Here is a 12,305-nt window from a genome sequence, read left to right as displayed (position 1 = left end):
CCACAAGAGATAAGATCCACTATTTCTTAAGCACTTAAAAGAAACAGTAACCAGAAACAGCCAGTCCTAGAAAAAAATAATACTTTAAAATACAGTGAGCTTAAATTATTTATCAAAACATGTTTGTTTTCTTTTTAAACAGTAAGCTTTTAATGGGTCTTTAACTAACATACTTTGATTGTTTCTTCCTCCCCCTCCCTGGAGAGGCCTTTTAAATAGATCTCAATTTCCATTTAAATAGAAGTAATCAATAATAAAATGTCAGTAGCACACAAAAAAATGTATTATTCTCCAAGAGAAACGGAAATCTTTCACAGACATGTTAAACTATATAATTAACTGTGTACAGATAACACCTTTCTTGTTATCAAAGTGCAAGTAGCAGTAAGAGCAGACAAGTAGACTTCTCTCAAATAAAAGTTTATTTAAACACCAACAAGTGAGATCTAACCTAAGAAATAATTAGAAAGAGAAATTCATAAAAATCAAGGTTTCTTGCTTGCTGATTTAAGTAATCGATACAAGCGTAACTTAAATGGCTTCCAGGCCTTTTGACTAAGATGAAGAGCAGTAGCTGTGAAAGGAATCCATTCTGGCACGCCTGTGTTCAGGGTGGTGTGACTCGATAACACCTTTCCTAAACGCATTTGTTGAAAAGGTCCACTTCATGACCAGCCACTGCAGTAGGTATGTAATAGATGAGAACACAGGACACAGCTTCAGCTCTGCGTTAAATACACAGGTACCATAAATAAATACGGCGTTCGAAAGGCTGTGTGATGTCCTTAGGAGGCTAATTCAAAGTAAAAACTATAATTCATTGCTTCACTATTTCTGTGGCTCACTTATAAAAAAGCACACACATGCACATACTTGAGGAAATCAATCTACATCCCATGCTGCATCATTTACAAAGCAATTAGTGCTCCTTTATGGGTCACAGAGCAGTACAACACATCACCTGATTTTATTGGGGAGATCAGAGACAGGGCCAGTCACCAACAGCGACCAAAGCTCCAGTGAGGAAACGATGCTCGCGTGAGAACCTCTATTGCCCTGATACACGAAAAGTTTTCCAGAGCTTCGCTTGCTGCCCTCGTAACAGACCCATGGAAATGACAAGGCACAATTAGCACAGAGAGACAGCTACCTCTGAACTCCCCCCTTTGAAACGGGAAACAGATTTTTCTACTCTAGGTCTTACCTTGAAACTAAAGGCTGAAATTGTACCAATTTAAATTAAATGAGATTTTCAATCCACTGAAAGTTGTTGCAAACCACAACACAGACACAACTTTGACATAAAAATGGCTTTAAAGCTCAACCATAAACAAACCCAACCAGCTTAACCTACACTGAAAGAAATCTGTCACAAGTTAGCATGCCTCTAGAACGAGTTTACTTTTCCTTCTTCAACCATCTCGGGCCAGTATTGTGAAACTGCCATGTTAACAAACCTTTGTGTCACCAACACCGTAAGAGCCCACTGGCCAGAGGATGTACCAGACCACTGCCGTGGGGTAAGCTGGAGCCCGTATGACACTGCAAAATGAGGAGTTGTAAAATAAAGACTAACAACCACTCAAAAGCTGATTGCATCAGGCAACTGTTAAAATTACATTTCTATTTTCAACCATACTGCAATCAAACATGGTCAAGCATCTAACTCTTGAGAAGAGTTGCCACACTTGCCACACAAATTGTGTAAAATTGCATCAGGAAACGCAGGTGCCTTCAACCATCCACGCTGATTAGCCCCAGTATTATTACATGATATGATTACGTTCTTCATAGTTAGTTCAAAGTATCATAAATTTCCTGAAAGTCCAGCTACAATGAACGCTTCACCAAAACATACTGTTTTCATTTCAGACCGTTTATGCTTGAAATGTTGACACTCTTCACCATGACAGCACAGCTACAAAGGGTTTGTCAAACCTCCTTCACCGTGTTAAATAATAACTGAACAGTATGCTAATTTACTTTCCTCCAGTGAACTTGTCTGCATTCCCTTCCGATTTCCTGTAGCTACAAATATGATAATCAGGAGAACAAAGACTTTAGCACAACCACTCAGGAACCAGTAAATGAAATGAAGTATGCCTGATTCCAGAAGAAGCAAAAAAAGACCTGCAGCCTAGCTTGTCCCGAGTACCCAAGCCCACGCTGAGAAGATATTAAAAAGGAATAGTCAAAAACTGCACATCTGAGTAAAGTTTCTCCTTTTAACTTCACGGACAATACAACCACTTAGCAACACGGCCGTTCTTAAACTAACCAACCTACCTTTAATTCCCACTTCCTCCCAAGCCTCTCTGGACAGCAGCTTCTGGCACTCCATCAGTCCCCTTTTATCCCAGTTTCTTTTTATAAATCCAAGGTCAGGTTTCCTCTCCCATCTCATGTGATGTGCTGGACTGAAGTTCTGCCAGCGTGGTCGGTCCACTCAACTGCCAAATCCCATCCCGTGCCACAACACTCCTTACCAGACTGTTCCACCACCCCATGATACACAATCTTTCATTCTGGGCATTTTCCTCATGTTTAGAGGTGAAAAATAAAGAAGAAGGGGAAACACCAACTTTCCCAGCGATGCTTAATTGCACCTAGGAAAAAAAAAAAAAAAAAATCCCGCCGCAACCAAGTCACACCCGGGCGGCTCCGGGGGCACAGGTCGCTGCTCGGAGGTCCCCTGCGGGACCCGGCTTCGCCCCCACCCCTGTCCCCGAGGGGGGACACAACCCCCGGCCGGCCGCGGTCCCCCGGCCCTCACCTCCTCCTCGCTCTCGCTGCGGAAGCACAGGCAGGCCGCCCGCTTCTTGTAGCCGTCCCCGTCGTAGGTGCGCGTCTGGTTGGACTTGAGCTTCATCATCCTCCGCTCCGAGGGGGCGGCTGGGGTGGGGTGGGGGGCGGCAGGCCGGAGGACGGCGAAGCCCGCGGCCTAGAGGGCGGGGGTGGGCAGGGTGGCGGCGCCGGGAAGGACCCGCCGGGGCTCCCGTGAGGGGCGGGCGGGGAAGGACGGGGGGGGGGGGGGGGGGGGGGGGGACGGGACACACACACACAGAGGGGGGCCGCCTCCCCGCGACAGTCTCTTTCTCGGTCTACGCTCTGTCTCCCGCAGGCCGGGAGCCGCCCGCTACGCGCTGCCGCCTTTCGCCCGCCTCATCCCTCCCTTCACTTCCAGCCGCTCCGCCGCCGCTGCCAGCGCTCCGGCCACCGCCGACGACGACGACCGCGACGCCATCTTGGGGCACGCTACGCAAACGGCGTAGAGCCGCCGGGCGGGGGAGGCGGTGGCTGCCCCCTGTCGCTTCACGGCGCGCCCGCCACGCAGACGGCGCAGCCCGGCTTCCAGAATCGCTCCCCCCCTCCCGCCCCGCGCAGACGGCGCCACCACGCCTCCGCCTCCTCCCTCCGCCTCCACGCCGAGCCCTCTGCGCCAGCGGCACGGCGTAGGCCGCCTTCGGGAATAAGGCTGTTCGTAAGCCGCCGGGCGGCTGCGTGCTGGGGCGCCCTTGGCAGTTACGCAAAAGGCGCCGGGGCAGAGCCGGCCCCCCGCGCACATGGCTCCGCTTTGACAGCGGCTCTACGCAAAGCGCGCAGACGCTGGGGAGGGAAGAACGCCCATCTTGCGCAAGGCGGGGGGGGGGGGCGGCTTACGCCAGTGGCGGAGCGAGGTTGCGGGGGTCCCATTGTACCCCACGGGCGGGAGCGGAACAAACCGGGGGGGAGGGATCTGCACCCCGGGGAAGCAGGGAGTGGGGGTCCTCTACAAGCCAGGTGGCCTCAGCTCGGGAAGGCACCAGCACCGAGCCACCTCATGGGGGGCACTTGCAGGGCCCCCTGCTATTACACACACTCCTTGCCCCCCAGGGGCCTTTTTAAGCATTTTTTGGCTTCAGCCTCAGGGCACAATTTCACTGGGCAGCCTGTAAGCCCCTAAAATTGCACCCCAGGAGTGGCTAACATCAGCATCACCCCATTTTGCCAGGGCTTGGCTTGTTTGCAGGGCGATCGCAGGCAGAGGGGTGCCACTGTACGCCACAGCCCCCCACGGCCTCCCCAGCCCCAATTTTGTGTGCTCCCCCAGGAGGAAAACCCTGGCAAAGGGTCAAATACTTCTCTGAGCGGTATTTGCCCAGCAGTGGTTTGGCTTCAGCAGCCTGGTCTCCGCCACACCACAGGAGACAGTCAAAAATGGAGGGTAACCCAAGAAGCCTTTATCATTTTCTGACTCTGCACATGGGTGCAATAAAAGGCTCTTTGCCAGGTGTGGATCCCACTAGAGAGCACCCAGGGGAGGCACCATCCAGAAAGGAGACACTGTTAACAGCCATGCTCTCAAATCCCCCCCTCCACAGCTCATGAATGCTAAAAAGCTTTGAGAGGATGAGGATGGGATCCTCTCTGCCTCACAGAGCTCCCATCCCAAGCTGGACAGACTGGTGGGTCAGGAGACTAGTAGATTAAAAATGTGGAGGCAATACTTCCGTTGTGGAAGTCCATTTAGACTGGGGCTCTTCACCCCAAAACAAAATCAATTTTTACATGCTCATCTGGATCTTCCCTTTAAACCTTCCCTTCAATGAGTCAAATATTCTTTTGGAAGAAAACAGCATTTCACACCAATTGCCACACACTGAAATACTCCAAGTGATTTGAAATAGTTGCTTAATTTCACATGAGGCTAAACGTTTTGCTGAACGCAACATTTCCCAAACAGAATCACAACTATAATGCATAAATTGTAAACATTACTACTCCACTGTAGGATAAAATAAGCAGCAACTTAGAACAAGAAGCCCCAGTAGAGCTGGACAACCCAGAAGCTCACTAGTTAAGTTGAAAAAAAGAGCTTGGAAAAAAAAAAGCACATTCCCTTTAAAAGCTAGGCTGTAAAGTGCGTTCTGGCAAATCCAGCAGGTTAGTCTGGATTAGGTTTAGCTAAATCATAACCCACAAACTTCAACAGAGGCAGATGGATCAGTCAAAGATTCGAAACACCTAGTCTCTCCCCACAGTGCTAACTCCCTCAGAAATAAATTTTAAAAAAATAACCTCGTGCCCACCATTTCCCTCACCCCAAACTAGGACTGGAATGAACTCCTTTCCCCCTAGGTTAGCATCTAGCCCTTGTGTGGTATCAAGGCTGCCCTGAACGAGGTACCATTTACCACGCTGCAGACAGCCATTCCCAATTAGCATCATCCCCTCATTAGCTGGCGAGTGACATCTACTGGCTGCTGCACACTGCAGGGGAGCGGCTGCGCTCCCGCCCCAGCTCTGCTCAGCTCCCGCCAGCAGCAGCTGCTGCCACAAGCACCCATCCTTCTCAAGCCACGGTTAATTAATCCAGTCATTTCAGAACTGGGGTAAGGAAAATGCTCACCTGCCTGCACTGGTTGGGTCCGATTCACAGAGGGCCTCAGGCTGACACAGCTGAACTTGCTGAATGCTCTGTCTGCAAAATAGAATTGTCTCTCAGCCCGGCTTTACTGCATTACTGGGAATTACTAGAAATGAGCATCTTCCTGAGGAGAAAAACTGCCTGCAGCACTTCTGCACTGCCATGAACCAAGGCTGCTCATTCCTCCATGAGAATCACCTCTATGCACTAGCAAAGCCCTACCTCAGTAACCACCAAACCTACAAACTTCCTTTTCTATAACCTGTTTTCTAATCACAAGTTACTCCACTACTGTTGTTACACATGCCAAAGATTTGAGTCACCTCTCTGCTGCATGAGCTCTAGATTTATGCACTTAAATAAGACACAGTGATGCAACCCAGGTGGCATTTTCACCTATTTTATTATACACAAAACATGAGCAGAAGTTCTACTGAGGAGGCTGACCACGTCCACGACCAAATCCACCTCTCTGCAACAGAAAAGGAAGAGCATTAGAAGTCACCGTATTAAGCAAGTGACAGCGACAAATACACAGCAGCAAGAACCACCAACATCATAAAAGAGCTAGCTGTCTTTCCTCAACTTCGCATTACTTTGCTAAGCATTCCCTCTCCAAGAACAGCCTAACTCTGATCTGCTTGAGACTGGCCACCTGACCCAGGTTAACCAGATGAGCAATACCAAGAACAAAATCAACCCATCCTAGTCAGCTCTGTGGATCGTGTCTAAAACTTTTCTATTTCTGATGTAGAAAATCATGCATTTCCTCCAGAGAGCTCAGCATGCTTCTCAAATGTGTCACTGGCTTCCCGTCACAGCAGCGAGGCCATCAGGTAGTTTCCCCAACAGGAATGCAGCTGGGCATAAAGGGTTAACAGTTGCCAGCCTCTCTCACACAATGAGAGCCAAAAACCCAACCCCAGCTGGCACACCTCAAAAGCACCACACTGCAGAGCATGCAGGTATGACCCATCCACTTTCTCCTAATGAAAAACTCAATAAAGGAAGCAAATCTCAATGCAAATACTCACAAATTGGAATTCAGTGGCTGCTCCAGCACCAGCCTCAGCCTTCTTGTCAGCGCCAGCTGAAGAGAGAGAAGAATGAGTTACTAACCAAGGAATCCACGCCCCAAGTACAGTGCTCCTGCTTGGAATCAAAGCTTTACAATCAACTAAAACTGAGGCGAAACACAGCAAAATAAAATAGCTATTATAGAGGCTGTTAGAAAGTCACTGAACCCACCCCAGAGAAAATCCCACAGCCCAGCCTGACAGAATTCAAAAGACTCCTATCCATAAGCAGATAGAGATGAACTGTTGCGTAAATGCCCAAGCTACGCCAAGAGTCTAATTTTCCTCTTTTCTTCTTGAAAGGAGGCCAATACTGAAGACAATTCTCCCAAAGAGATAACCCGCCCAGAGAGCAAGGCCAGCCTGATATTCATAGAGCAAGATGATGGACACTCACGTGGAACAGCACTGCGTCTGTACGTGTCCCTGTCAGCTTCTCCCCGAGTGAGACGCGCGGGGCGTTCACCTTCCAGACCTGAAAGGGAAAAGAGCAACATCAACTACATTGCTTACCCAGCACACAAACAGCTCGCTCCATGGGTGACCCTGCATCTCAAGGTGGGAAAAAACCCTCCAGCTGAGCATTAGATCTACCAACAGAGCTGCACCTTAACAGCTCAGCGTAGATAAACCTACACAAAAATGTGATATAGCAAGAATTTCATTTTAAGGGTAAAATCTGCACCAGCTTGTGCTTGGGTTAAAGTTAAATAATCTGAAAAACGGATTTACAGCATCATCTCAACAGTCTTCTGGCCTTCAAACAAGAGCCAAAAAATTAATGATAATAAAAAAAAAAATCAGAAATACAGGGAATCTGTCACATCTGACAAATTTGTTCATAGCCAAGTCACAAACTACACAACATTCTGATCCCAACCTAAAATACAGCTACACTATCAGTATCACAAATCCTCCACAATGGAATAGATTAATAAAACTAAGAGCAGATTATCTATGTAACATCAGATTAATATCAGACAGAACACTTGCAGGGAAGAAACAGATGTGGTGGAACTGGCAGCCTCTGTGCCACTCTTACAGGGTTCACCCTGACCATCAAACATGAAATACGCTCCCCCAGCACCAGGCCAAGGTCTTCACGCTCAGGCAGCAAGACACATTTAAGGGCAGCTGCTGCCTGGCACACCACAGTGTACTAGCAGTCTCAAGCATGCGGCAAGAAACATAAATCACGCGCTTCTACAGGCTTGATTTATCCTATAGGCATTAGTTTTCCCATACAAAAACCAGTTCTTATAATAGATGCTTTTATGACAAAGAGAAACACAACCCACTGCTGTGCAAGCAGAGTAATGTCCTACAAGTGCTTCTGTGTCCTTCCCTTCTGTCAGGTTAAACCATTACAGCACATCCCCTAGCCAATGGATTATTTTAAACTTCAGATCTGCCCATCCTTCACGTCTAACAGTTCAATTACATCTGTAACAGAGACACAAATTACAAATATCAAATACACAGTAATCCAAAACCTGCTTTAGACTAACTGCTCCAGCTTTTGTGCCAAACCTTACTTGAGAAAGTCAGTAGCACTGCATGGAAGTACCAGCAAAGGCCCCAAACCCCCCAGAGGTCAAGCAAGACCCATCAAGCCTGGATTCTGCACCACCATCCACACATGGCTCTGCGGCTCCTGGCCTGCTGCAGCCTGAGGCAGGTAATCACAGAGAAACAGCACAGGAACGGGCAATTTGTGCAGCCCTGCCAGCTAACCCTGCCGAGGTGCGGACTGAATGAGGTCTGCGGCACTGCACTGAAATGGCCTGAGATGCTGCAAAGGGAAGCTTCCTCACAGCAGAAACCCCAAGTAAATTTTAGCCAGGATCTGTAAGTCCCGTCCCCCCCCCCCCCCCCCCCCCATCAGATACGCAGTTTCTTTAGCTCGCTGGATAAACACAACATCTAAAGAATAAATTCGATAACATCCAAAGCTACTCAGAGATCAAAGAAACAATCACTTTACTAGTTACAATGCAATTCTTTCCTTTGAAGCAGACGATGCTACAGTTTTGCTAGGCTCAAAAACAAGTTGCAGGAGAAGCAGGTGAAGGCCTCAGCACCCCATGCCCACAGCCTCCGGCCCCAGCGCAGTGCCCAGTACTTGGGGACGGGATGCGATGTAGCTCAGAAGCAGGAGTAGACTCCTACCATCTACCAGAAAGAGCTTTGTCATGCAGGGACTCCCCTTTCCACACAGCAAGTCCCGCTTTAAGGGCAGGATGACATTCTACAGCAGCATTCCTGGTAAACACAAGAGGCAACTCCACACAAAGCAGAAGACCCACCATCTTCTGCCTTGAGGGAGAAGAAACATCTCTTGCCCCTAGAGACCTGGCAACACTGTTCTGCCAACCACAGCTGCAGTAATTTTCTCTCTCCTTTCTCTAAGTTTCCAGAAGTTTTTATCTCCCCAAAGATCAATTTTACAATCCATGTTCTGCACTGTGGTGTTTCTTCTCTACTACTGGACAAAAAACCAAGGAAAACTAAGCAGAAGGGATTTCGCAGAGCATTTCTAAACACATACAAGCAAGGTAACCATCCCTCCTATTCCAAATTATGAGCTTGGAACACAGTACCCTTCTCGGAACTGAACTGAGGGGCATGGTGGCTTCAGCACATTCACTTCAAGTTTCTTTGTACTACACTACTATATGATTGTATGAACTGCACTACTATATGACATTGCTCACAATAAATGGTATCAAAATGCTTCACAAGCCATTCACAGGCCAAAACCAAGCATCCACAAGGAAACAGTGTAGCTTCTGCCTCGTGTGGACTAAATAGGAAGGTCTGGAACCCACACTTTATTATTTAATACTGTCATTTGCAACCAGAGAAGAATACCTTCTGGAAATAGAGTTCAGCCATCTGCAAGTGGGTCTACAACACATTTTGCAGGGAGGTGCCTGTGCAGAGGCAGCTGTGGGCAATCTGAGAGGTCAGCATCAACAGCACATCTGTTTCCCTGACCAGCATCTCCTTCACTTTGGGGTATGAAAAACCCACTGAGAAAAAGTAAGAACTACAAGCCCAATATATCACATGTATTTGTTGTAAATCTTTTAAAAAGCAAAAGCAGCTTTAACAATCTGAGTCGCCTAACAGCATGTCAAGCGCACGTGATAAAGGCAGAACCCTGGATATGCAACCGGACCGCAGGTGCCACAGCTGAACCCCCCATGAAGCACATCCAGCACTCTGGCTTCACTTTCACTTTCAGTCATCAAATCCTGTGCCCATGTGCTACACCTGAACGCAAGTTTGTTCCCTATCTCGGCAACCCTAGCCAAGGCCACGCAACCTTTACACAACAGCCTCCCAGGCAGTTGTTCTAAGGGGAACTCAGGCAGAGACAAGGTCCTCTGTACCTGCTGGGCTAGACCAGCACTGCACACACCATCTTCCTGAGGGAGAATTGCAGGGATTGCTGCAGGCTCTTCCCAAAAGAAGAGTTTTTGAAAGCCCCGGCAGCTAGAGACATCCCCTGTCTTGGCCCTCAGCCATGTCTGGGCACCACCTGGTACCTCCATCCAGAACCAGCAGTTCCAGCACGCCCGCGCTCAGTAATTCCAGTCACTTGTGTGACCAGAGAAAGGCAAGTCCCACACTCACAAGCATTTCTCCCAGTCAGTCTCACAGCTTTCTCCAACTTTTCAGTAGGCCAGTGGCCACCAGACTAGTGCCAAATACAAAACCAGCAAAACCTATACATGTCTCCTTGATCTATTAATGTTTATACCTCCAAAAATCACAGCAACTCAGAGCAGTCTGGGCTGGAAGCTGACTGTCCACCACACCAGCACTAACACACTTAACCTCGTTCCCTGCTTCCCCCTGCTGACTCATCAGTCACCTCTCAACCGTCGCTTACCTTTGGGTCGTGGTCTGCCAGTCTCCGGGCGGCTGCGGCGCAAGGTTGCGGGGACGATCTCAGGGGGGAGGTGAAGGTAATCGCGCAGGTACTGGATGCCCTCGTTGGTCAGATACCAGTAGAAATGCCTCCACGCAAACTGCTCTTTCACATAACCACGGGATTTCAGAGACTAGAGAGAGAATTCTCAATTACTTCATGTGTGATCCTTATCACTGTTCAATATTTCAATCAACAGCCTCACCAAGTGCTTTTGTGAACGCAAGAGCTTATGAGGGGCATGTGGGGAATAAGAATTCACATGCCCAGGACAAAATTACAGCATCATTCCCATTCTGTGAGAAAACACAAGGCTATCACACACAGAGGTGTCATAGCTTCAACAATGGAGCTAGACATGTGGATCCACAAAGGAATAACTTTCTATGGTCTGCGGGGAACAACAAACCAAAGAGCAAACAGCAAAAATCAGAAAAATGGGAAAATAACTGTAGTAGGAAAGAAACAGCAAATGCAAGGCAACATCTGACAATGTTTATTTGGTAACAGCTGATGATGTTTATTCATAGGTAGGCAACAATCTCGCGTGCCCAGATCCCAGCTGGCTGGCAGCCCGGCCCCCGCAGCCCGCCCTCGCCTCCGTACCTGCATGGCTTTCATGACATGGAGGTTGGGCACGTTCTTGTCGACGAGCTCAGGGTGCTTCGGCATGTGGACATCTTTCTTGGCCACCATCACTCCCTCCTTAAAAAGGAGTTCGTAGATGGCAATTCGGTTCTTCTTGGGCATCAACATCTGAACGTGAGATAAGCCACAGGCAGTAAATACTGCTGATTTAAAATAAATGCACTCAGGAGTCTACCAGAAGTAATAAAATAACGACAGCGCTAGTTTGTACAAGATGCCCAACACATAAATAACACCCCCCAGATTTCCATCTCCTACAAGACCTTTCCAAACTACTTTTCAACACCTGAGCTGCTGGGTGTCCCTTCCCATTGTCTTCCCGCAAAGGAAAACCGAGCAGTCCAAACTTTTGATCATTAACATTAAATCACATCACCATATTAAAGACTGTAAACGATCTTATGTCAGTCAAAAACAAGAGACAAGGGCTGATGCAGGTGGAGCAGAGACACAGCTCAGGGTAAGGTGTGTTTTGGCTCTACCAGCCAGAGGCCTGAGGACACTTGTGCTGCTGTTGTTAATTCACACTTAAGTCGGGAGGTGAGGAAGCCTCTCGCCCTCCCCTCAGAGCCGGGAGCAGAGCCTGGCAGCACACCTCGCTCGCCCAGGAGCACCCCCGAGGCCCACAAGCGCACACCAGAGCCGCGCTGCCGCAGTCGCACCCCAGCGAGGGAACATTCAGCTCCGGGCGATGGTTCCCTGACACGCCGGCACACACGGAGCTCCTGAGCGGCTGGGCACCGCGGTCCGCCGGCTCCGAGCAGGGCAGAGCCCTCGGTAGGTCGAGGACCTCCACCACGGGAGCCTCTCGGGGTGGAAGGCCCCGGGGTTACCGCTGGGAACTCAACGGGGCGTCCGCCGCGGCTCGTCGGGAGTAGGGGGAGACCCTGGAGCAGCCGCCCCAGCCCAGGACCCTCCAGCCCGAGGCCTGCCCCCCCCTCCCCCCGGTAACGGGACCTCCCCGCGGCCTAGTGCCCCCCGGTCCCTCCCGCCCCGCAAACTCGGGCCTGGATCCCCCCTCCATCCCGGAAATCCCCCCGCGGGGGGCCGGGCCGGGGCTCCCCACCACCGCCAGGCAGCGGCGCCACGACGCCGCCCCGGGATGGCGCCGATGCGAGGCCGATGCGGGCCCGGAGCGCGGCCTCACCGTGGCGGCAGCGGCGGGCCCGAGCGCGGAAAGGAGGGCGCATGCGCCGCGCAGCCGCTTCCGGCCTCCTGAAGGTCCCTTCGGCGGAGG

At 49.8% G+C, this 12,305-nt stretch overlaps 2 protein-coding genes across 4 annotated transcripts in view; both read right to left on the bottom strand.

Annotated features, from left to right (window-relative positions):
• Positions 1–3,298, bottom strand: part of NUDT3 (nudix hydrolase 3) — a 33,048-nt gene extending 29,750 nt beyond the window's left edge. Inside the window, exons 1-2 of one of the 3 annotated variants that reach the window (XM_074850377.1) lie at positions 2,774–3,298; positions 2,287–2,606 (exon numbers count right to left, since the gene is read on the bottom strand). Coding sequence is in view for 2 of the 3 variants with exons in the window: in XM_074850379.1 (XP_074706480.1) it covers positions 2,774–2,872 (99 nt within the window). In the remaining variant the exon portion in view is untranslated. The remainder of the gene's footprint in view (positions 1–2,286; positions 2,607–2,773) is intronic. The other 2 variants (XM_074850379.1, XM_074850378.1) reach the window with 2 other exon arrangements.
• Positions 3,299–5,791: 2,493 nt separating this feature from the next.
• Positions 5,792–12,288, bottom strand: RPS10 (ribosomal protein S10). The gene is made up of 6 exons (XM_074850380.1): positions 12,216–12,288; positions 11,027–11,176; positions 10,382–10,553; positions 6,881–6,958; positions 6,442–6,497; positions 5,792–5,879 (listed from the first exon to the last, which is right to left on the bottom strand). Exons 2-6 carry the CDS (start codon positions 11,174–11,176, stop codon positions 5,838–5,840), a joined length of 498 nt encoding a protein of 165 aa, XP_074706481.1. The 5' UTR covers positions 12,216–12,288; the 3' UTR covers positions 5,792–5,837.
• Between the last annotated feature and the right edge of the window lie 17 nt (positions 12,289–12,305).

The sequence above is a fragment of the Strix aluco genome, chromosome 25, assembly GCF_031877795.1.
Source record: "Strix aluco isolate bStrAlu1 chromosome 25, bStrAlu1.hap1, whole genome shotgun sequence".
Lineage (NCBI taxonomy): Eukaryota > Metazoa > Chordata > Aves > Strigiformes > Strigidae > Strix > Strix aluco.
Note: the sequence above shows the minus strand (reverse complement) of the source record. Positions and strands in the feature narration are given on the sequence as shown.